The sequence below is a fragment of the Botryllus schlosseri genome, chromosome 14 (assembly GCF_051294905.1).
Source record: "Botryllus schlosseri isolate E-star chromosome 14, Bs_hap1, whole genome shotgun sequence".
Lineage (NCBI taxonomy): Eukaryota > Metazoa > Chordata > Ascidiacea > Stolidobranchia > Styelidae > Botryllus > Botryllus schlosseri.
The window spans coordinates 20,241,565-20,265,891 of NC_137249.1; the positions used below are offsets into that span (position 1 = coordinate 20,241,565).

Here is a 24,327-nt window from a genome sequence, read left to right on the forward strand (position 1 = left end):
GACTTTCGCTGCATGCGTTACATTGCCACGGTAATCTCACTTGTTACCTCAACACTGTAACGTGATGCATTCAGGATTCCTACCCACATTCGGACCGACTTTCGTTAACATCTACGGTTCGCCGCGCGAATTTTCCGAATTCGGGGACAACCTCGAGCCGATGAATCTCGGCAAGGTAAGCCGAGACTCCCAGGAAACCCGGCTCGTGAACAACTCCATTTTCACGCCGTTACAGGCTAACGGTTGCGCGTATCGCGGGAGAATGATGATTGAAATCGTGACTAAAATCGAGGAGGAAGGTGTCGAGAATCCGCTACCGTCGCAGCCCATTGATGACGAAATAATTGCCGCTTCGAAGGTGCGCATTTGAGATAGTTTCGTTACAGTACAGTACACCTAGCTACAATATTAGCGAAGAGAACATATGTATTCACACCTGAAAGGTGGTACACGCCAACACAACCAACCCAACTCAGAATTATGTTGCGGGTAGAAATCCTACGTGCGTACGTGCATACCTTCCTACGTCCTTACGTGTAGGCATCATTTGTTTTGAAATGTTTTGTTTGAATTATACCGTGGTGTAAGATTGACGTAAGTTCTTATAGCTGAGCAATGTGAAAGAAGCGTAATATTTAGTACTATAGCCGGCGCAGAAATTTAATATAACTGGTCTTAATCGAAAGCTAGTGTCGCGCTGATTCCCGAAATACAAATTAACATCTTGCGGGGGCAATGTATCCACCCCGAAACTGCCCTCAAAGTCTGAAAAACGGCATTCTTCCAAGAATGGCTGCGTGGCAACACAATGAACATGACCATTGACCAACGGCCAATTTCATTAGGCGGCTGTTCGGGACAGTGCCGACTTTCAGAGTTTGAGGGCTATTTTGAGATGGTTTCGTGACCCTGACAATTTAATTTGTATTTTGGGTATCAATGCGACGCTATCTTTGGATTAAGACCAGTGATATAAAATTTCAGCGCACGGGTCGCCAGCTGGACCACTAATTACGCAACTTTTCGATTGCTCAGTCTGGTAATTAGGATCTGGATCAGCTATACCAGCTATTCCAACTGACCAAACCAACAAGCAAGGTAGACCACCTGACAAGGTTGGTGTAATATGCGAATTCAATGTTCATTAAATTACAGCTACAGTTACACATACAATTACATTCCAAAGTCTACAATTACAATTTCTTCAAGCTCCGAAATTGCAAGTGTTTTCCAATATTTCGACTTTATGAATTCCTACTAACTGCAGTTAGAGGGGATATAATATAATTATCATTATAAATTAGAATCAGTAACAATTACTGTTACTCCAAATCTGCTGCCCGTATTGGTGTGCCACTTGATGACTAAGACAAGGTTGGATAAATACCCGTTATCAAGTATGATTATATTACAGTTACTAATGCAATTAAATTACCATTACATTGCAAAGTATACAAACACGATTGCTTCAAGACCCTAAATTACAATTACTTTCTAGTTTTTCGACCTCATTAAAATGTCTTCACTCATTTTAACTAATTTCAATCGCAGCGGCGGAAATATAATTATCACAACAAAATAGAAACAATAATCACAATTACAAAACTACAGCAACTCCGCCACCTGTTTTGTATGTTACTTTATTACTGAAAGAGTATTGCTGCAGCAACATTCGTTTATCTTGATTGCACGACGGTTACAGAAATACCTTCGTCGTCGGAGGTTCCGTCTCATCGTCGCGTTCCAAGAAGCGAGCATGATCGAAAAAGCGGACGAACCGATCGAATTCGAAGTTTCGATCGGAAATTACGGGAACAAATTCGACAACGAAACTCAGGCGATCTCGTCGACCACGGAACCGGCCCAGGCCATTTTCGGAGGCAAGTACTCACTACACACATATAGAGAAGGTCATAAAATAACGGCTTGGTACTTCGAAGGAACCTACTACTACTACATTCCGTGGGGGTCTAAGAAGCCTGTGGTGTGCGTGACTTCGCAGTGGGAAGATGTGGGATTCCGCTACCACGCGCTCAATGTGCTTATGCATATCTTATCGAATGTGGTGAGTGTTCTGTTGCTATTCTTGGCAGCATATTAGTTCGATTTTTCTTTTGAGCACTAAATAAGTTCCTCGTGGTACTGAATTTGAATATTGCAACGAACAACACATTCATATTTCAATTTATTCAACTGACGCTTATTGGGAGCAGCAGTTGTACATACGATACGGCGTATGTTACATTGTCAAAATTTTGAAGATTGCATTGACATCTAGACAGCAAAAAGCTTTCAAAAGAGGTGCAAAATTACAGTTTCACTGCGACACCACGAGCAGCATCCTTTCATCGTGGTAAATCAAAACATATTAGCGCCACCCAAAGTTCAAATCGCTGTTAGCATCCATGGCTCGCAAGACCTGACGCTCGAATCGCAATGCTACTCATTACAATTTGAAGGGCTATGCTATATGTCGACTCAATGTAATCTTTTAGCATGTTCGAAACAGGTATAACGCGGTTGGTTGCTGTAAATTCTCAGGCACGAAATGAAGGCGATCCGCACAAAACGGTAATGGTATAGTCGAGGTGGTCTTTGGTCTTTGACTTTCGTAGAGTTGGCCAGGCCTACATAGAACACAGTACCTCCGATTCATTCCAAACTTTGAATACAGACGCATTGAAGTCTTCCTGCATACCGGCAAATGCATACCTTGTCAGTTTAGTTATACACTCTTTACTCATCGTGGCTATACCTATTTTCGGCTATATGAAATATATCCACTGATTCTGTGTTCAGGAAAATGCCATTGCCCGGATCAAGAAAATGATGGCCGATTCGTGCGATGAAGTTGAAATTGCCTCTGAGATTGTCGAAGTCCTCAATGAACTGCTTCTGGCTTGCAAGTGAGATCATGTTGTATTTGACAAATGGTGTATGCTGCATACCGCTTCGTTAGTGAGAAAACGCTTTCGTCGCGAAATATAAGATTTTGAATGACAGGTTCAGTATCTCAACTACGGTTTTGGGGCATTGAAGGCAATATGATCACATATTATAAGCATGCCAAAGCTTGCATGGTTACGGCATGCGCGGCAGCGCACTAGTTCTATTTATAAACGCCTCTAACCCGGAATATATTGTATCAAAGAATATTAATTCGCGATACGAATGAAGTAAAAGGAATCAAACGTGATATGAATTACCATGCCTGAATATGGATTTCTCCATTCCCGAGCGGGTATAAACTGTTGCATGTTCAACAGTGTTTACTGCTAGGGCTTACGTTCCATAAGAACCAACGCACACTTGCTATCGATTCGTGGCACGAATATGGAATAAGCGTGGGGCGGATGTTTTGAAACAAACTGTTTCCTATTTTGCTATTTTATCGAATGGCATGATCAATCAATTTGACAGCCTAATAAAATTTTCGTGATTTCTCTTTTTATGAATTTGTTTCCGACAACAAAACAAATTAGGCTTGGTCTACCGTGTGCAAGTCGCGTGCCGTAGAACAACGAGCATGAGATTATTGCTAAAATCATCTGCTCATTTGATGTACCACTGATGGAGAAGTAGAACTATAGTACTACATACGATACGGGATAAGGTTCGAAACCACTAATAGAATTGAAGAGCTTCTTGGAGGTACATAACTTCCATATACAATTGGATAGTATATTCAATGACTAATAGAATTGAATAATACGAGACGTCTCACCTGAAATACAAGATTTAGCACTGTTTGAAGGCCCAGACTGGATAAATTACCGCGTATAAATAGCGGTACTTGAATGCTGGGGTACAGAGTTATTGATATGGTGGCCTATGTCAAGAACCAGTACTCTATGACCGACAAGATAGCGTAATAGTAAAACGTCTGGCTTCTTGATCGGTAGGTCGTGGGCTCCCCGGGTGGGTCAGAACAAAGTCCTGATTGGTAACACTGGTATCCATGGCTTCCCCGCTTGGTGGGATAGCACGATGGAGTGGTGGTGCAAGATTTAAAAAAGCCTTCCTTGTCCAGCGGCATATGTATATCATGAACTCGTGGTTGGTGTGCATATGCATAGATCGTGTGTGTGTGTGTGTGTGTGTGTGTGTGTGTGTGTGTGTGTGTGTGTGTCAGTCATCATGAGTCGGTGTATATGCCGCAAAACATCAAGTAAAAAAGTATACATAGTACTTTGTTTTCCTATGGCGGAAATCTGCTGAATGCATTTACGACCCATGGATTTTCAGTGTATTGTACCCTACATCAGTGGTTCCCAACCTTCTTCGACTAATCGCCCCCTTATCAAGCTCGTCACAAATTTTCGCCCCCCAATATTTACGGATACGAAAAAGAGGACATACGGGACATTTTTTCAATCAACTCTGATCGCTAGTGAATTGACTAAAAAAGGTCATTTATCCGAGTAGGTGCTCGGAGAACCGGTTTCCGCGTCTACTTCCCGTTAGGTTGACCGTGTCTAGTCAACTCTCGGGTCATTTGCAGAATAAGCAGTCTTCACGTGCATTTTCCCATGATTTCGCTCCGTGAATTTGTCTGCAATTGCATGCTGGCATAATGTTTCCTCACATGCCAAAAACTTCGACCTGCACGAGTGTTGTGGTCTATGACAGATGCTTTCTGTTTATGGAGTGTAAAAGAAATTTCGATCGACGCATTCATTTTTCTGTGTAACATTCAACACGAACAAAGCTACAATAATTTTAATGTGAAGTGTAGGGCTTGTACTAGGCTATATAACGGCACATATATTTTATTCAATACTATATCCTTGGAGGGACTTTTTCCAATTCAAATACATAATTTGTACATTCGAGGACAATGACACAATAGCTAGATCAAGCAACATAGTTGGAATAACTAGTCATGCAACAACAGATACACGTCTACACACAGAAACGCAGTATTTAATATTTAACTGTGATGTTTTATCGCTATAATGAGCTATTTGAAAGTCAAAATCTCGATGTACGGACAATGTGTATATATCCTCAAATTTGTAAGTTTGTGCTCACATCGAAACGTGGTTTCATGTCAAAATTTGATGTATTTTTCATTCCATTTTCTCGACGGTTACGACCAAACATTCTTTTTTGGCTAGCTGAGTAACAAGAATAGTTGGAACATTCAAGTTTTTAAGCGTATGTCTCATAGATTCCCAGGTCGTGTTCCTTCCGACCAACCGGGCTGGGACCGATGATACGTTCCAGCAACAAATTTTGAACTTTCATAAATATTTTTTCGATTGGTGGATATTCATGTATATATATCCGGTAGGTAGAGCTTGCATCAAAGTGTGGAACCAGCAAAAGATTTGCTTTTATCGGCTGAAGATTTGGGGGCCAGAGATAATTTTGCAATTCTTGATCCATCGGTACGACATCTCCCCTCTATCTCACGTTCTAGCATTTTCGCCCCCAGTCGTCCCTTTGTTTCTGAAAAGCGCCCCCTGGGGGAGATATCGCCCACGTTCGGAGCCGCTGCTCTACATGAAGTTTAGGGGCAAGCCTTCAGAAAACAATATGTGGCATTCATCCTGCACTCGTGATTTTCAGCAAGGGAATTCCAGACCCTCGTGGCCGCGCCGTGTCCAATTCCTTGGATTATCGGCTTTATAGCCAACGCGTGCAGCAATTGGCTTCTATCCGCACAGAGGCGGCCGAACTCCGGCAAACATGCACGGACGCGAGCGAGGCCGTGGCCGCGCTGGAAGATTACGTTGAGCGGTTACGAGACTTGGCTAACGAGGTAGAGATTTTCGGCACTGGGCACTGTGGACAGTCTTTGCAGTCATTCCGTAACTTGCTGTCATTTGTCATTTAGCCGCAGTCCAGCATGCCTGATATCATTATCTGGATGCTGTCCGATAATAAAAGAGTAGCGTATGCCAGGTAAGCCTGGATATAATTTCTTATTTTAGCTGTTCTAGGTAGAAAACTTTAATACCCCAACCAACAATGTATTCCTTTTGGCTTATTAGCCCAACTCGAAGCTTTTCGCCTGACTCTCATCTAGTGTTAATGTCACTACATGCCGTTAACAAAATTCTATAGTTGTATATTCTATAGATACATATTGCATATATATTACATATTGTATACATTTATATATGTCATGTATCCTGAATTCTTACTTTGGTGAATTGCAGTTAATCACGTTCACTTCTGATGAGCGTCAGTCGGAAAGCTCAGAGTGGAATATATTTGGCAATATGAATGTGTGGATTGCTGCGAAATTTCCTGATTAGCCTCCTTCGGAATTAGGCCTACGAATGAGACGTGTTTCCCGTCTAATTGTTGAAATAAGCACGCTCTAAGAAGGTTATATCACTATAATTTTCATATAATATAATACCGTAATCAGGCGGCTGTGTAACAGCAGCGATGCGGTACGGTGTTGGTAGACTAAATTTTGGGATCATCTCAGCCTGCACTTTCATATTTTGAATAGGATACCGGCGAACGAAGTTTTATTTGCGAAGGAACGTCCACAGTATTGCGGGCGAATGTGCGGCAAAATGCAAAACATATTTCTGAAGGTAACGAATCGACGATGTAATGTAACTTATTGCTCCGAATACACTCGAATAACGATTGCGCGAAATTTGATGGATCCTATTCGACTCGTTACGCGGCTGGCAGTGTCGTATACAATTTGATACTTGGTTGTCATATGCGTGGATTCCTTAAATTTGCGACCTTTTCAGCGTACTCTGTTATTTGCAGCATTTGCGCGGTGCGGCATGTAATCTACACAAGCTGCTGCATAGCGATGCTTGCGCCACTTGCGATGGAACAAGCTCAGATATCCATAGTGACTAGAAATCTACAATATCAGATTAATGCTGCTATTGGGCCAAAACTTTAATGTCTTGATAAGTCCCGGCGCGGAAAGTGGCTGGCCTCGTATTTACCCGTGTCTCATAATCCCTCACCAGCTCGATGCATACCCAACCCATACAGTAAAGCGTACCAGCTTTCTCCAAATTTTCTACGTGTGTCGCTTATTGGCGATAGTATCCAACACAGTGACCTCAGATATGTACATGTACAAACCCTTCCCAAGCAGAATTTGTTTGTTACAAAAAATTCAACAAATATTAGACCCAAATTATACCGTTCGAGACCCATACTTTATGATCTCCTGACATATAGCATTCACATTTCGTAGTCAAAATAAACCTGTACTGTACCTGTACGTGCTCTCACACGGTTGCACTTTCGATGGTTTAGTATCCTACCGCGAAATTGAAGAGCAAAAAGAATTACAAGATCGCCTGCCAGCTTCAAGCGTCGATATGGCTCGGTAAAGCGTCCGATCAGGAGGATTTCAACTTTTCATCGCGCGGTCAAGTGTCCGTTTACGCAGACACGGTATATGAACGCCTGCGGTTAAGCGTGATTCGAAGGAATTCTATATTATTCTAACTATTAAAATTACAGTATGAGACGGAAATGAAAGTTCCCGTAAAGGGATGGACTGCTGACGGATTTAAAGACAGGACCAACGAGGTTAGATATTTTGAATAACATGGATACTCTGAAGTCACATCTGTTCGATCCCGACGGCGTTAATCATCATCCCTTCTACAATTTTGCTGTCAGGGATAGGTCGTCATTGTATGGGCGCTCACTGCTTTAGTTTAATCTGAAATGAGTCCTTCAAATTGTGTGATTACTTAATTTTTTTCTCGACTATACGTGATATGTATATATGCAGATGCTGATCTAAGTCCCAATCCTAGAATCTTATGAAACCAATGTACTGACTGACTCTTTTGTCTGGTATAATACAACTCCAGTACATCTGAAATCTAAATATTTTACGATTCTCGATTCATTCCATCTTACATCAAAGTAACAAACCGCATTTTGTTCGCTTGGTAGATTGCACTTCCGAAGCAAAAATTCAACTGCCCACCGGGGTGGCAATGGGACGAAGATTGGTTTGTGAGCCCGACCACGTCCATGCGTTTTGATGCGTCCTCTGGATTTGATGTGTACATTGAGGTTTGATTTTTATCTTCGGGATAACGTTACCTCATGCCACAGAGAGTCTTACATTGATTTGTTCTTCTCCTAATCACCATCTTGGTATTTTTCTTTGCTGTTTCTAGGAATGGATACTAATTTATAAATAATACGTGTTTTACACCTTTTCTGTCCCTGTATACTTCTACTGAGCGTGTTCACTAACGTATTCCTGACTGGAGCCTTTCTGAGTTTTAACAAGCGTTTAAAAGTCATTTCAAATGCACTATGTTTCATTACTTTGTTAACTCAAGTTTCAGTCCTGTATAGGCTACTGCACTCTGCATAAGGCTATCAACTTTACCAATGGCTTCTATTACCGATTATGATTTATGTATACATCTCAATTATTGCTATGGGGAATCTGATTATTGTCGATCATACATGCTTTTCTCTTGTGTGTATATCTCACATCTCCTTATTCTTCAGATCTTCTGAGTGTGTTAAAGGATTACGTTAATATACCGTCTGTCCTGAAGAATTCTGGAATTTTAGACAAGCTTTTCAGTTGTGACAATTAGAATTATATATCGCTTTATACAAATCAGCCAGTCGTATTTTAGCATCTTTTGTTAATTAGTCGATTGTATTACATTTGGTGAACATTCAGGGCGACTCTTTCAATGTTTCATGAACGTGAATTCGCTTCAATATAAGTTGATTTTGGATTCCTAATTCTTTTTCGTGACAGGAAGCGCACGAAGTGCAGTACAGATTTCCCGGCGGCTCGTGGGAGATCGAAGGATTTCTGAACGTAAAGGGAGAACAAATTCCCAATCTGAACGTCATCGATTGTCAGATAGGATGGATGTGGCAAGATGATTGGGAAGTCGATTGCAACAGAGCCTGCGATGAAGACGGTGAATAAAGTCGTATATTCTTTTATGCGATTTACTTGCTTGGAGAGTTACAACAGCTTACTATAGACAAACTAAATGCGTCCAGACGGAAATATTTGTCGATATGAGCATTTATAAAGTTGAGACAATATTGATAGCGACGATGCATGACAATTCTGGGTAGTAACGTATTTGGCAATCGAAAATCAAGGCTCATTTGTTGCTTTATATGCAATAAATTACGCGTCGCAAAAACGTGTATACTATACACCAGACGGTTCAGTTAAGAGACCTCGACACAAATCCGAGTTTTATGGAATTCTCGCGACCCAGACCTCGCACATCGAAATAACTTAGTTTTAATGCAGTATGCTATGTTTTACGGCCATTTATGGTACTGAAAAGGTAGCAGCAATCGGGATTATACGTGACGTCCATTCTGACGACCGCACCTGTCAATATGGAAGGTTTTGTCGAACCAGTGACGGAGATTTGGGGCGGCATGTTTGTCAAAACGTTGCGTCTTCAAGTTTCCCTGAGCGGAAATGGCCGTCTCCGAAACACCTGTTCTAGTAGTCCCGCACCCAAATGCTGCGCAATCCTATACTATAGAATCACAGCGGTCTCCAACAGCGATACTAGGAATATACCGTTCTTTCGCAATTCCGCACACAGTTCAATTCATGTTTGTAAATTATACGTAATTGAAATTAATGTGAGATGCGGCATTTCGTCCCTCTACCCTGCCCGCCGTAACCAATTTCTGATCGGCATATTTTCGCGATCAAGTCATATTGACGTAACCACTTTTCTGCTATACACCAATAAAAAAAATCACTTGTGGTATCGCGATATGACAGTGCTCTTTATCTTTCGTTAGGTCAGTCAAGTCCCTTCAAAATTCCAAAGTGACTATGTATCGTGGAGGTGAATAATACTCGCGTGTTTACGTAACGCGTACAAGTGTCTGCATTATAGGACAAATATCAAACACAGCAAAAACTCAAAGGCAATTTCGCCAAACACGTTTCCTGTAACTATGCCTCTTCACGTTTTGCGTCTGACAAATATAATATCGGTGGCTTCCAGTCCCTTAATAGCAGAAACGAGGATTCAGGGTTTCATGTCAGTGCGACAATGCGACGTAACAAGAATCCCCCGTCGATATACTGACGTACCAATTACGGGCGAAATCCTAATGGCGTCACTACGATAGGCTGGGAATATACGGTCACGACGGAGGAAGAGAATCCAGTATGGCAAACGATCGAGAAAGTTTTTCACCTTAACAGAAGACGGAGATGGGTGCGCACGAAAAAGTGCGTGGACGCGAAAATACAAGCGAGGAAAGAGGTATGCTGCAAAGTCTATCTTGAATTCGCGTCTGCTGGCATTAAGCGTCGTGTCCGTGAAATCGACAAGAATTCGATATTTCTAGTATAACGCAATTTATCACATAAGATCACATCATCAAGTGGCTTCATAGTTCATTTTTTTTTCACTTTGCAAGAAAATGATAGCAGAGCGGTTAAAAACATCGCCTTACCGTATAATATGAGCCAAATGTTGAAGAGGTTATCGCGCATCGTTGGGACGTGTCAGTAATTTCCGATACATGCATGAAAAGGTATAACACTAGCGATACTATCATAAATTAATGTCGCTGACTCCACTGCACCATTAATATAAATATCTACCTTTCTTTAAATTTATGGATCTCTTCTTGTTTTCATGTATGATAAACCGAAATGTAAAATTGCACTGTTGTAATCAACATACGCCTATGCAACAGAAATGCAAAATCAGCACTAGACGATCCCTGGTTCCCATCTACGATAAAAAAACTCGTCGATAGCAGATAAATGTAACTTAAAAGGGCGTGCATATTCTCCATATAAGCTGCTACACGTTTTTCGCCATATAAGGTGGAATGCTAATTCACTCTCAATCATGGATGGAACGCAGTCCAACCTAACGGTAATCCTACCGCGGACGACACTCGCTGTTTTGTAGTACAAGTCGTGTGTTTAGTACAACCGCTCGAGCACATGCAAATGACATGCTAATGCCCACTAGACGTTGGCTAATTAAGCAAATACTATATAGTAGGGATGGTGTGAACGTGAGGTTCACGTTTGCGTTCTGTGTGTGAACCTCGGAAATTGAGAGGTTTGCGTTCCCTTGGTAGGTTCTACACTGTGAACTTTTTTCATATATTACAACTTCAATTTCATTGTAACATCTTTGGTTGAAGTTTATTGCATTTCAACTGAGTGCCAGCACTCTATACATGGCGCGGTCAGCATAAAAAATGAAAACTGAACTCGCAAGCACCTTGACAATCTCAAAGTTTTACTTGCTTTGTTACAAAAGTTTGCTCGAAATATTCAACTTTCCGTTTGTGAATATTTAGTGACTCTCTGCTGTGAGCTTGACCCGCAATCACACAACATCACGAGCGAAATACGTAGTCAGCAAATGATGCTTATTCAGCCAATCAATGGGATTGACATCGTTTTGTGATGTAACAAATTTAGCAGGTGTACGGGGTCAATCTTGACTTCATATCTTTTCTGCATCATTAACACCAAATCAGTGCGATCGAGGTGTTGGCTACTGCTGTATAAAGTGTTAATGGCGTAATATCGGTAGCAAGTATAGAAATCCGTTTTACACTCTGCTCAATATCAATGTAGCATATATCAGATGCCGAATACATTGTCCGGTCTGGCCTAGACCGTTAAGGCGTAAGCTTATATTCCCTGGTAAGTCCTCGTCGAAATTGTTGGCAAAGCGACGGAAGATATTGATTTTATGGGAGTATTATATCCTTGGATTGCCTGAGTTGATACATTTAGCGACATTTAAAACGTCAATATGTACTTCAGCATTGTGGCATTATGCGGCCCGAGTCGTCGCTACGTATCGTGTACACTGTACATTAATATATAGGCTATCACTTCATTGAAAGATAGGGTTGGAATTAGCAATATGACGTCACGTGACGTCATGAGGTTCACGTTCGAATTCACACGAACCTGAACCTTTCAAAGGTTCAGACCATCCATACTATATATAGTATACTATCGATGGCCTCCCTATACTAATACTACCTTTTTGTTCGCTATTTGATTATGCGTGATGTTCCTGCCCATTAAAATTATAAGACTGACATACTTTCTATCCGTGACAGCGTGAACTGATGGCGATAGAGGAGGGCTGGGAATACGCAAAGACCGGCAGAAGCACATACCACCCCAATGCAAAAACCTTGGACATGGTCCGACGGCGCCGCTGGATGCGCAAGATGATCGCGGACGAAGTCAGAGGCTCGGCCGCCATATTTAATCTCGACAGGCCCTTGGTGGTGAGTGTATGATTATGGTCGTATAACGCTTAAATGTGATGAAGGATAAAAATGATTTGCAATGCCCATTACTTCGAGTTCTTTTCGCTTTTCATTTCGGACTTCCATCGTATGATCGGAAATACCTGTTTTCGAACGCCGTACACTCGTGCGGTCAGGTGGCAATAAACTATTTGAAATCTTATACCTCTTTTTATGGTATCAAATGCATATATTAAATTCTAGCGTCAAACGACATATGTATGTATCACATATGTAAAAAAATCGTTTTCTTGTTCTCATACGCTCTTTTTCTCTCTCCTCTTTCTTCGTCGAAATAGATTAAAAAAGTGAGCAATACGTGTGGACGTGTAGAAATTATATTTAATTGAATAGTATATTTGAAGAGCTCCTTGGAGGCGCAGAACTTCAATATACAATAGAATAGGATATTCATATTGAAATGAATATTCGGGTGACACTCGTCAGGGGTAATCGTGAGTAACCAGTAGAGAATTGGAAGCGACATTCTATATCAACAATCGTATATCAACAATCATATCGTATTGCATATTGAATAGTATATCTTCATATTGAAATAAACCCGAACATTTTCGGCTGACACTCGTCATGGGTAATCGTCATCAACTAAATTTTGATGTCATAATTGTTGCGATCATACCCAAATTTTCCGTCGGAAGCGTTACGCGTCACTATTACATTCGCCACCTCCTTTCTTTGTCTAAATGGATTTTCAGCACTCGTTCATGTCAAATCGAAGGCGTGGATTTTCAAGACACAACCACGTATTTCAAGAAATGCAGCTGCAGAATTCGCTTTGAAAAATAAAAGTCAATGTTGATGTTATTTTCAAGAAAAGTCATTTTGTTGCTGTTTATCACTAGCATTCAATTATCATTTGCACAAGACAGATGACGATCTTACGATAATTGAGCTATATTTGAACTAAAACTTCGGGGGGTCCGCGAATACAAAAAGGTTGAGAACCGCTGGTATAGACTCTCTCCGGAATCGATACTCCTTGCCAACCAGGCATCCTAATTCATATCCGTTCAGCTAACGCTAGTGAATAAGGGCGTGTTGTTTCTAGGATGCCCACGGCGCGATTGACTTACCCGAAGATCCAGCTTCAGCCTCTGGCGAAGAACAAACAACATTGGGCGAAGGTATGAGTTTTACGGATGTTCCTGCTCGACTTTTAACCAATTGATTGCTTAACCCACCTGCAGACGATGGCCCGCGAGTCAGTCTCGAATTGCCGAAAGTAGAGGAAGGGCCTTTGACATCCGCCGACGAACATACAGAGGAGACGGCAACCAAGAAGAAGAAAAAGGCGAAAAAGAAAAAGAAAGAACAACCAAGTGCGATATTGCTTACGAACGCTTTGCATCTAATGACTGACTATACAGGAATGAAAATACGGATCGGAAAAATAGCTATCGTAAAAAATCGGCGCGCTTCTATTACGGTGCCGCTGCGAATTTGAGATGACTGATGCGTCAGGACCATTGTCCCCGGGACATGAGCTCCTGAACTTTTTTTCAGAACGAACCCCTAAATTTTTTCGGTTGGATACGTTGACTCGCTATTGTGACCTAGATAAAAAGGTCCATACTCCCGCTCAGCCATGGTCAGTCATGTCAATAATTAAGTCAATTGTGCCAAGAATATGTGCAGTGTTATAGTTTATACATGCAGTTTCATCATTGGCCTGACACGGACCTCTTACAAGTTGTCCGCGGACCTGTTTAACAACCCCCGCTCCGTTACATAAATTCCACGATTGTGGTATGAGCTCTGGCGTGTTACAAGGCCTGACATGTGAAAGGGCCCGCAGTAGCGGCCAATGATACTCAAGTGAAAGTTTCCAAGAAATTTGTCTGGGACGACGCGTGCGATCTCGTCATCCGCTGTTTTTCTGTTTGATTGACTACAAAAATGTTAGTGAGCTTTAGATCACGTCCGGTCGCGTCTCCTTGCTATTGATATACCGTTACTGATGTGACTTCTTTCAGCAGGAAAATCGTCGCTATTTTCCTTCGGTGGTAAATATTGCATCCCGACTGGAAAATTATTGTGGATGAGTAGCAATTTTGCATAAATTATACGATCACTAAAAGTGTGGGTGATTTGCATGTGTCCGAAGTTTCAGTATAATCACTGTAATACCCTGACCAGAATCCAGCAATTGCGGTGCCACATTGATTTACTTACATCATAAGGTTCCGTGCATGTGAACTTTCTGCATTTTTGAACCAGCGGTAATGTGATTCGCGGTGTTTTGTGTCTTCTGCCGTTCCTATTTCCCTTAGGCCCTCGCCTCTACAAATGTTGGTCCGTAGGTCAAGATGTTTGAGTTGGAATATCAGTAGCTATATATGTCACAAGATAGATATTCCTGGATATGAATACAACACAGAGACATACAGACAACATTGAAGTACTATTAACGCATACACGCTATCTTGTACATCCAAATCGAACACTGCAATCCAAATTTCCATTCATGTATGCTGCGGTAATTCGCAGATCTTGACGTAATTCTATTATAACGCCACCATCGCAATTACCTAGATATAAACGTTATTGGTAATGATTGGTATCGCATGTGTTCCGGTAATTGATTTGATATAACCACGCAATTGGAAATAGTCTGATAAAATGCAGAATGCATGGATTTAACCTGATACTATTTTAATATTCTAACCCGGTGTCCTTTCATTGATTAACACGGAATCATTTCAAGGTGGTGCGAAGGGAAAAAAGGCAAAATTACCTAAAATGCCGACACCACGCATTTTCCTCCACTTTGAAGGAGCTATCAAGCTGCAGCTGCGAGTGTACGTTTACCAGGGTCGAGATTTGCTGCCAATGGATCAGGACAGTTTTTCGGGTAACAAAAGTGTACATATGACAGCTTTTAATCTTCTTTCGGGAATTCACACAAATCTTTGGTGTTTATAATCATATGCTCATAGGGTTGGATTTAAAACAAATTGCGTTTTAAAACACTATATTTAAAACATGTTTTAAAACACTTTGTTTGAAACATGTTTTGAACAGTGTTTTAAAAAATGACTTCTCATAAAACAAAATTGTTTCCGGCGTTGTATAATTATACCATGATTGTGTAAATAGTTTTCAAAAAAACATGTAGGATGATCCTATGATCCTATGCGCAGTTGCTGAAACCCTCAAAATCGTCGTCGATTGAACCGTTAGGGCAAGTAGATAGAGATCATTGGTACGAAATGGGTGTTCTGATGATGATGACGGCCGACCGTAAAATTGCTGCATAACGATGTAGTCCCGGTTAAAGATAATTTTGCTATGTTTGTGACAATGGTCCGAAGCCTTTTTCGTCGTAGTAGCCATATTTACCGAATATTTTCAATTGTCAATTTTTAAACAATAAAAATAATGTTTTAAAATGTATGTTTTATATTGATTTTTGTTTTAAATGCAACCACACGTGCAATTGCGCACCCATTTCTATAATCTTGGAGTTACTCAAATTATTTCAGCATTCCTTTCAGCAGTCGCGTGGGAACTGAAAAAGCCTATCTAATAGGCATGATCTGAAACTAGACTAGAGACTTCTGAAATCGAATATTCATGGTTTAATACCGATATAATCGCACTAAATCTGAGTCACAGGTTGAACTCCATTATTTCTGGACAAGAATATTCAATGTTAATCCGCATAGTAGGTCAATCTCTCTATATAGCTGTATGCGTGACATAATTCTGGTTGCTATCCATCTCCATCATTTCGCTCCTACCTAATGCGGCTCGCATGTATAACTCGAAACTCAAATATCACTCAATCCTTTTAATTTAGTAAGGCTAGCATACCGTCAGCATTTACTCGCCAATGAAGGAAAATACCAGCGGGATTCTGTGTTTAGATCCATTCGTGTACGTGAGTTTCATGTACCAATGTCGACGCACCGAGCTCGTGCGCCATACTCTCAACCCGATTTGGGACCAGACCCTTATCATGGAGTTCGACTACTACGGCGATTTGAATAACCTACGCACCAGCGGACCGGACGTGATATTAGAAATATTTGACAAGGATGACATCGTAAGTCGAAGTTTTTTGTAGCGTGGACATCTGCGTAATTACAATGTCGTATTACTTTGTGATATATGATTGTATTGGTAGGAATAGTAGGCCGTGGGCATCGGCGTGTTTGAACTCGAATTTGGGTTTACATATAGTAGAGCGTACTTGTTGAAACTGGAAACCAGTGAGCTCGAGATTATAATTCTTGTTTTTTTCTTAAACTCGTTCACGGCATGGTTTAGATGCGAGATCAGCTTTCGCATAAGCTCAGGTATTGTTTAAACCAGTACGAGCGAGTTCTAGACCGTAATGATTTGGAAATGTATTTGAAAATCCGTTTGAACCAGATTAGATTACTTTCGTCATTTGTGCTTCTCAAGTAAAAGCTGAACTAAAGCCCACATTCAAGTACAGATTTCCGATACATGTCGAACTATACTTCAAGCGAAAGTAGAAATCGATTCTTAAAATTTCACATGGGACGAAATGTCCAGGCTTTTGATCGGGGGTTTACACCGTGCGAAAAAACTGTGTGTACAGTCCACACCCATATACCACCCGTGATATAAGGTGTGATCATACGGTGTCCGGTCAATACCGAGAATGCTATTACTACCGAAAACGACACAACCGAGAATGCTGTTGGAGCTCAGGTTAAGAAACACTACGTTATTAGTGCATGCGGCCTATAGTGAACGTTATTATGGATGTAATATGTACTGCGCTTTACCCAGATGCCCTTAGCGTTTGCTGGTCGGCGGTCGCGAGGAAACCTGATTGAAAACAAGCAGGGACACGTGAATAAAGTAACTGACTCGAAACGCGAATGAATGGATGCCACGCATTCGCCGCTCACTTTGTTCCAAACAAGCATGTCAATCATACGCGCTATTTTTAAACACGGTCACAACAATGCTGTCCTAGCACTTTTACCACTGCTAGGTTCGGCTATTTGATAAGCCGGGTGTGAATGTCATTGTGAATGAATGTGAGGACATCATTCGGATACGCACGTGGATCAATTGACGCATACAAAATCGTTATTGTATCCTGATTGATAACGTATTTTGTGATAAAATATCGCTGCGATATTTTTCGACTTCAGTTTCCAGACAAAGTCATGATGTATCTCGTTGTTACCAGATACCTCCAGTAATTCCTCCATGCGTACGGTACGAACATCCGCATTAAGCCGGAAGGATGAAAATGTGACGATGAATGAGTAGGCCAATACCGCATCTTCCGAGCCCATTTCTGATTTTGTTGGAGTGCATTCTCCTGGCGTTGAGAAATCTATAAATGCATATTTCGTAGGCGACTGTTGTACTATTGTAGCAAGACTTTACAGCGAACAGCTACCGTAATATCGGACAATGTATTGTATGGTAATAGCTAGTTCCTCAGTTATAGTCCGACGAAACGCACGTATTCTAAAGATCAAATATCTATGCATATTCGAATGTCATTTAGGGCTATTCACCGATTGGTCTTTTGCGCTACGGTCAATGCTGTCGTACGCAGAAATTAGTATTCCATTTGGTTACAACTGGTATCGGCAATGGTGGCACAATAGGTGCTCGCACAGTGTTATATAATATATATAATAATATATACTGAAAGGTATTCGTCAAATCACTTATTGACCATATCACCTAAGCCTAAGATCATAATAGACACCAGTGCAGATACTAACCCAATGTCCAAATTAGATTACGCTGCTACTCCATCTATGCGGTTGGAGAACGCTTTTCTAATTTATTATGTTAAATCAGTTCGCAGATGGTAAATTTCTCTTCGGAATGCATTCTTTATATGAAGATATTATTACGTTTTTGCTTGCGACTACTCAATTCAATATATATCTATATACCGATTGCATGATAAACAGACTGATCTCAGTACTCAGACAAATGTATGAATCGCCGCACGACCCTTTTCATACATTCCGATCAAAAGAGATATAGTACTGGTGTATCTTTACCCTTTCACCGACCTCCACGCTCGATTTCGTAAGAAGTAGATAGTTTTATATCCTGTCTGAATCATCTTGAGAAAGTGATCTCGGATGTAATGTGTTCCAGTGTTGGAATTAAGTCACTACCTTCGAGTCACGAGTCATTTCAAGTCATTGCGAATTTTGACTCGAATCAAATCAAGTCAATCGATTTTCGAAGGTGACTCGAGTCAATTCAAGACTCTTGATTTTGGGAGGTGACTCGAGTCAAGTCATAATTCAAGTCAAGTTGCCTTTTCGAAGTATGAGGCATGCTTACGTCATTGCATTTTGTTAGCTGTCTGAAATACAGATTGAGTAGTCGTTGATACTGAACCGATGAACGAATATAGAGTTAAATATACACGCAAGAAGGTGCTGTATCGCTCACATATTCGTATGATAAACTACGTAAGTAATTACATAGCCTTAGTTTATAGTTACCAGCCAAGATAATAGAGAATAGAGAAACGAATCGATAAGATGCAATACTTTACCCATTTAAAAATGGATATGATACAATTCGAGCCTACGCCAATGATCGAGGACTATATAAACTATATTCGAATTCAATTTCAATAAAACAAGAGGTTTGGTTAAGGTAAGAACAAGGAATAGAAATATACATTTTTCTCTAAAATTACTTTCCTATACTAGTTTACGACAGTGTAAGCTGTAAGCTTCGATCATTTCCTATACTAGTTTACGACAGCGTAAGCTGTAAGCTTCGATCACTTCGTGTGTCATCAATTAAATTATGAGAGAACAGTAGAAGCTCAGTAAAATGCACGGTCATTGACTGATTGGTCGCTCTCACGGGCTGCCCAGCATTTCGCGAACAATCCGACCATATGCAAGATACTTTGCACAATGACTTGAAATTGACTCGTGAATTTTGCTCCGAGTCACGAGTCAATTCACATTTCTGCTACGCCGAGTCAAGTCAAGTCATTTTAGCAAAGTGACTCGAGTCAATTCAAGTCATACGAAAAGGTTGACTCGAGTCAAGTCATGACTCGAGTCATCCCAACACTGATGTGTTCATGAGTAATATAAAATAAGGGTATCTCTCGATGTTCCCACTATGCGGTATGCAGTCTCGAGATATGGTGACCTCAACCCTGGATAGAATATGAAACTTACCAAATGCTAAACTTCACAGTCACCACCAAAGCCCCGGGTTGGATAGCGCCCAGATTACTGGATTTTACACTAAGATATCGTAGCGCCATTGATGTTCATCAAGTCGCAATATATTTGCAACGTAATGCCGTTGTTAACGAATTCCATCGACTTTTACGAACTTCTCCAAATTGGTCATCCTGAATATATATATGCCCCTGGTGCTAATCAGACCTGATCAAAATACTATCCGCTCAACCATCCCCGCTTAACAGTACTACTGGAATTAGGAATACCCGCTCGCAATGCTGTCAGGAAAAGCACTGCTGGTACCGGGTCATTATCTCAATAAATACCTTGCGACAGGGATCTCTGGAATTCATGGGAAGAGCCGCGTTTCAGCCTATGTTCAAACTTGACCCAGAAGAAGACCGCGTGCCTCGTTTGGCTTGGTACGATGTCATGAAGGGGAATCTGTCGGGCGGAAACGTTCTGGCGGCCGCGGAACTGCTTGTGGTAAACAATAAATCGTTTTCTCAGTCCACTGGATACACAAACGGATACCAAACTATTTTTACCAACGGCCCATTTACAAAAGTTTAAAATCTGGTTAGGTCCGTTATATGAAATAATTTGCCGTCATACGAATATAATAAAGCGGGTATAACTATATATAAAAAATCAGGTATTGGCAAAAGCAGTAAGCGAAATGTATTTGTCCGTCTTTTGGTGACAACTTGTGGAAGAATTGGCATTTTTCGCACTTGGTTTTCGCAAATGCACAATAATGGATTTGCGTTGATTAAAAAAATCAAGTTACTTCTGAGCCCAGGTGTACAGTGTACAGTAGAGTTATGACTAGAAAAAAATCAAAATTTTGTGTGTCCTGTAGTCACAAATGATAAACTTTTGTGTCCTAATTTCAAAATTCACAAAAGTTAAGACTGTTTAAACAAAAAACTCCCGCACAAATATCTTCCAGTTTTCACTGTATGAAGGATAGGCTTGCTTTAGTAGATAGAGATAATATAATATGATATATATAGCGACTGATTTGCATTTAACTGATACAATTCCAATTTACGAAGATTTAAAATAGTATTTTGGTAAATTGTGATTGCCCAGATTGAATTAATCTTATCGTGTTCTTGTTTACAGTCAAAATTACATAATTAATAAATAATTATTAATTTCGATTTTAGAGGTAGACTGTATCTATCGTATCATTTCATTTTTTCGGACACAAATCAAACTGGATATTCGAAAAGGCGAAAGTAGATCAGCTCAAGATATTATCAGCGGTTTAGAAAACTGATTAGAGGAATATGATGCGTAGGAAAATTTGAAAATGTCATATCATATGTCATAATACTGGACGGCGGAATTGCATTGTTGTGAAACAGCAAAATGGAATGATGAGCAAGGGTTTTTATAAACCACAACATATATTGGTTGCCAACATCATATTATCGATTCTTAAAGCATATATCAGAGTTCTCCCATCCAACGTACAAGTGTACAATGTAAATCGTCGGCCATTAAATTTTCCGAATCCATTTAGGGTTGCATTTAAAACAAACATGTTTAAAACAAGGCCCTAATTTGAAACATGATTTTTATTGTTATTTTGTTTTTATTCAAGCCATGACGTCCCGTATATAGATTGTGACGTCATAATGGATTAACATTGACCACTGAAAATATAGCTCATTTGACGAAATATCTGTCCAATTAATGTTGAACCGACTATTTTGAGGGTTCCAACCATCCCATATCGATATTCGTCGGCTATATCGGGTGGTAATTGTCCGTAGTCTCATACAACATGTTTTTTGGAGAGTGTTTATACAATTCTGGGATAATTTTACAACTTAAAAAAACAGTTATTTACAAAAGGACTTTGTTTAAAACACTGTTTAAAACATGTTTTAAACAAAGTGTTTTAAAACAACGTTTGTTTTAAATGCAACCCTGAATCTAATGCATATAAATCAGCAACGTAATATACAGGTGAAGCCAACTACCAAATGCCGAATTCAGAGCGATGGTTAGGTTTAAGGAACACGCACTTTAGCAATTCCACTGAAAATCGATATCACAAATGTACTTGTTCACCTAACAAGCCCAAGGATCAGTCCCGGATCAGTTATTAAACAATATCTTTGACCGTGCACTACTTTCTGCCCAACAGAAATCGGAAGATAAGATGCTACCGTTCCTACCGCCGAAGAGATTGGACGTGTACAAGGTGCCGCCAGGAATTCGTCCCGTACTGCAAAGAACTGCTATCGAACTCGTGATATGGGGCGTGCGTAATATGGACACCTTCAAACTGCTAAGTGTCGACCGACCTAGCGTATTAATTGAGGCAAGTTTGTGAATTGTAAAGAATTCGGTATGTTGCTTCAAGACTAAATTCATTCTAGCGGAATTTACTAATTTGAAGACTTTACGTGTGTCCATTATCGATAGGGTTACCATACGTCCTCCTCCATGTGGATTTGTCCTTGTCTTTTCAGGTTTTTGAAAATGTCCACTGAGGAGGCCTAAATGTCCTCCTTTTTGAGATTTTGTCCTCGTTTTTGAGAATTTCGGTTAAATTAAGCAAAATTCGACTGAGATATAGTACATCAGGACTCAAGTAACGCTCCGGCGGCTATTTCGGGAGCTGAGCCGGAAAGTTAACTATTTTTATTCAACCGGCCACGAAGTAGGAAAAATTTACCTTTTTTCAAGATATTCCAAGTTCGAAAATTTTGAACAAGTGTTCTCCTTTCCCGATACCAAAATATGGTAACCCTAATTATCAAGAGTTAACGGCACAATAAGAAACATATAAACGAAGCGCGAAATGGACACAACTATGACAAACTATGACGTTACCATGCGATAATAAAGGAACGTTAGGCGAAGTCAACTGTGCCGGCAACTATGCGGCAGTCATAACTGAGAAAAGGCGAGATAAACAAATAATGCAATGCACGGAAAACGCTTGAACATGCATACAGCAGTATGTATAAGTGAGAAGTTTTAAGTTTATAAAAAACACTTATGTCGGCATAGATCTGGTTTGCTTAATTTATTGGCAGTTGACTCAAATACAGATAAATGGAATTCAGATCCACCTTTGGAAATCACTGTTAACTTGTCATCACTTCAATTACTGGCATGGATTGAATAGTTCATTAAATCTCGATAAATTGAAGGATTGAATGTTGTTGATTATCTGATCCGGAGTTGATCACCCCTCTACACGGACGATCGAACTCAGAGTGATCAATTTGTTGGTTGTCAGATATAATCGATTTAGGCACATGTCGTTTCACATGCTCGCACTACCATGGAGATAGTCTTGAAAGCACTATTCAGCAGTGGCGGCCCGTGACAATATCGGGTGGTGGGGCAAGGGGTACATGCGATGTTAATAATCTAAATGACGTCACAATAGCGTACTCCGACGTGAAAATGTGACTTCGTGGTCGTCACACACAGTTTGTATGGTGTATAGATATCAGGCATGGTTAACTAGGCTTACGCATTTCAAATTTCATTAATATATTCATGACAGAAATATATTAAAACCCGAAGCTTTTCGAGCTGACACTTGTCAAATTATTCGGAAGAAATTATGAAGTACAGTAGTTCATACCTGCATATTTTAACGTTTGTATCAGTAGGCGTATTGCGCGCGGCGTGATTTCATAGTTGCAAGATGTTCAATGACGAATTCATTGAAATCTGGAATACCCATAATGACAGCGCTGAGAATCCTGAGCTCATCTACTATAACTCATCGAGCCTTTATCTTTACACATCCCGATTCTAAGAGAAGTCTCTTTGTGTTTTAATGTGCTGAAACCACGCTTGGATTCTTCGGATGAAATCGGAGTGGCCAATATGATATTAAAAAAGCCAGTTACTGCCGCAAAGTTGATAGAAAGCGATTTTTGAAATTTTGAAAGTTCACCACTGGTTACTACTTCGAAAAAAAGATGCATTGGAATATAAGCCAGTCAACTCTAACCGAGTAATGTCGACGATCGGGTAATATCGAGACACCGTTTGGAGTAGAGACCACATGATTCAGATCACGATACCCAATTTTGTTCCAACTAGATAAACTGCCTCTGGCACCAGCAGTGTAAAAGTGTATAACAAGGCGTCCTTATCCGCGCTTATACCTCAGCCCTTCATTTTTATCGAAATATGTTGGGAAAAAGGTAAGAGTGCGCTTTCCTCCCGCGTACAATTAGATCAATGGACAATTTTTAGGCTGATAAGGACCGCGTCTCTTCACCTCTAATTATTGCTCTGAAGGAAATTGCATAAACGGCGTAAGGAGCAGAAATTCAACACGATTCATGTTCGCAATTGACCGCTGGCTAACAATCTGCAGACATAAGACTATAACCCAGTGCTCTTCAACCTTTTTCGACGTGGTACACCCTTTTAACGTTTGCTCAAAACTCGTACACCCCTGTTCATTAGGGGTCTTCAAAAATTTCCCAAACCGTACTGGCTACCTGATAAAATTGTTAGGTTACCTAACTTAAGCCTACACACCAAATGTGGTTCAATTCCAACCAGTACCCGCCTTGCTACGGGAGAAGAAAGTTTCTATTTATTACATAAAAATAAATAACGAAAGTATTAAGTTGTCTATAAAAACGATGTTCTTCAAATTTGGTTCAATTCCGACCCGTAGAAGTGGAGTTATTGCCGTCAAAAAATTTGGATTTGAATAAAATAGTATTTGGTCACAGAGTCTATTCGCAGCCAGTTAGGCCGCCCGCCACGCAAATTGGAATTTATTTCGTGTCAGAGCAAAAACAGCATGACATTACGAACGATAATCAACCTAAATGTAACAGTATTGGGGAGAGAGTAGGTA

The 24,327-nt window shown here is 40.4% G+C and overlaps 1 protein-coding gene across 11 annotated transcripts in view; it reads left to right on the forward strand.

Annotated features, from left to right (window-relative positions):
• LOC145455760 (myoferlin-like) overlaps positions 1 to 24,327 on the forward strand; it is an 83,352-nt gene that overhangs the window by 42,326 nt on the left and 16,699 nt on the right. For 7 of the 11 annotated variants that reach the window (XM_080333747.1, XM_080333750.1, XM_080333751.1 and 4 more), the window contains 22 exons: positions 75 to 175; positions 236 to 358; positions 1,703 to 1,880; positions 1,941 to 2,065; positions 2,800 to 2,906; positions 5,572 to 5,764; positions 5,840 to 5,907; positions 6,467 to 6,554; positions 7,249 to 7,389; positions 7,459 to 7,527; positions 7,903 to 8,025; positions 8,738 to 8,906; positions 10,102 to 10,238; positions 12,079 to 12,252; positions 13,343 to 13,418; positions 13,482 to 13,613; positions 14,268 to 14,297; positions 14,999 to 15,145; positions 16,161 to 16,339; positions 17,056 to 17,127; positions 19,803 to 19,952; positions 21,628 to 21,804. In XM_080333747.1, coding sequence (XP_080189873.1) covers positions 75 to 175; positions 236 to 358; positions 1,703 to 1,880; positions 1,941 to 2,065; positions 2,800 to 2,906; positions 5,572 to 5,764; positions 5,840 to 5,907; positions 6,467 to 6,554; positions 7,249 to 7,389; positions 7,459 to 7,527; positions 7,903 to 8,025; positions 8,738 to 8,906; positions 10,102 to 10,238; positions 12,079 to 12,252; positions 13,343 to 13,418; positions 13,482 to 13,613; positions 14,268 to 14,297; positions 14,999 to 15,145; positions 16,161 to 16,339; positions 17,056 to 17,127; positions 19,803 to 19,952; positions 21,628 to 21,804 — 2,759 coding nt within the window. The remainder of the gene's footprint in view (positions 1 to 74; positions 176 to 235; positions 359 to 1,702; positions 1,881 to 1,940; positions 2,066 to 2,799; positions 2,907 to 5,571; positions 5,765 to 5,839; positions 5,908 to 6,466; positions 6,555 to 7,248; positions 7,390 to 7,458; positions 7,528 to 7,902; positions 8,026 to 8,737; positions 8,907 to 10,101; positions 10,239 to 12,078; positions 12,253 to 13,342; positions 13,419 to 13,481; positions 13,614 to 14,267; positions 14,298 to 14,998; positions 15,146 to 16,160; positions 16,340 to 17,055; positions 17,128 to 19,802; positions 19,953 to 21,627; positions 21,805 to 24,327) is intronic. The other 4 variants (XM_080333749.1, XM_080333753.1, XM_080333744.1 and 1 more) reach the window with 3 other exon arrangements.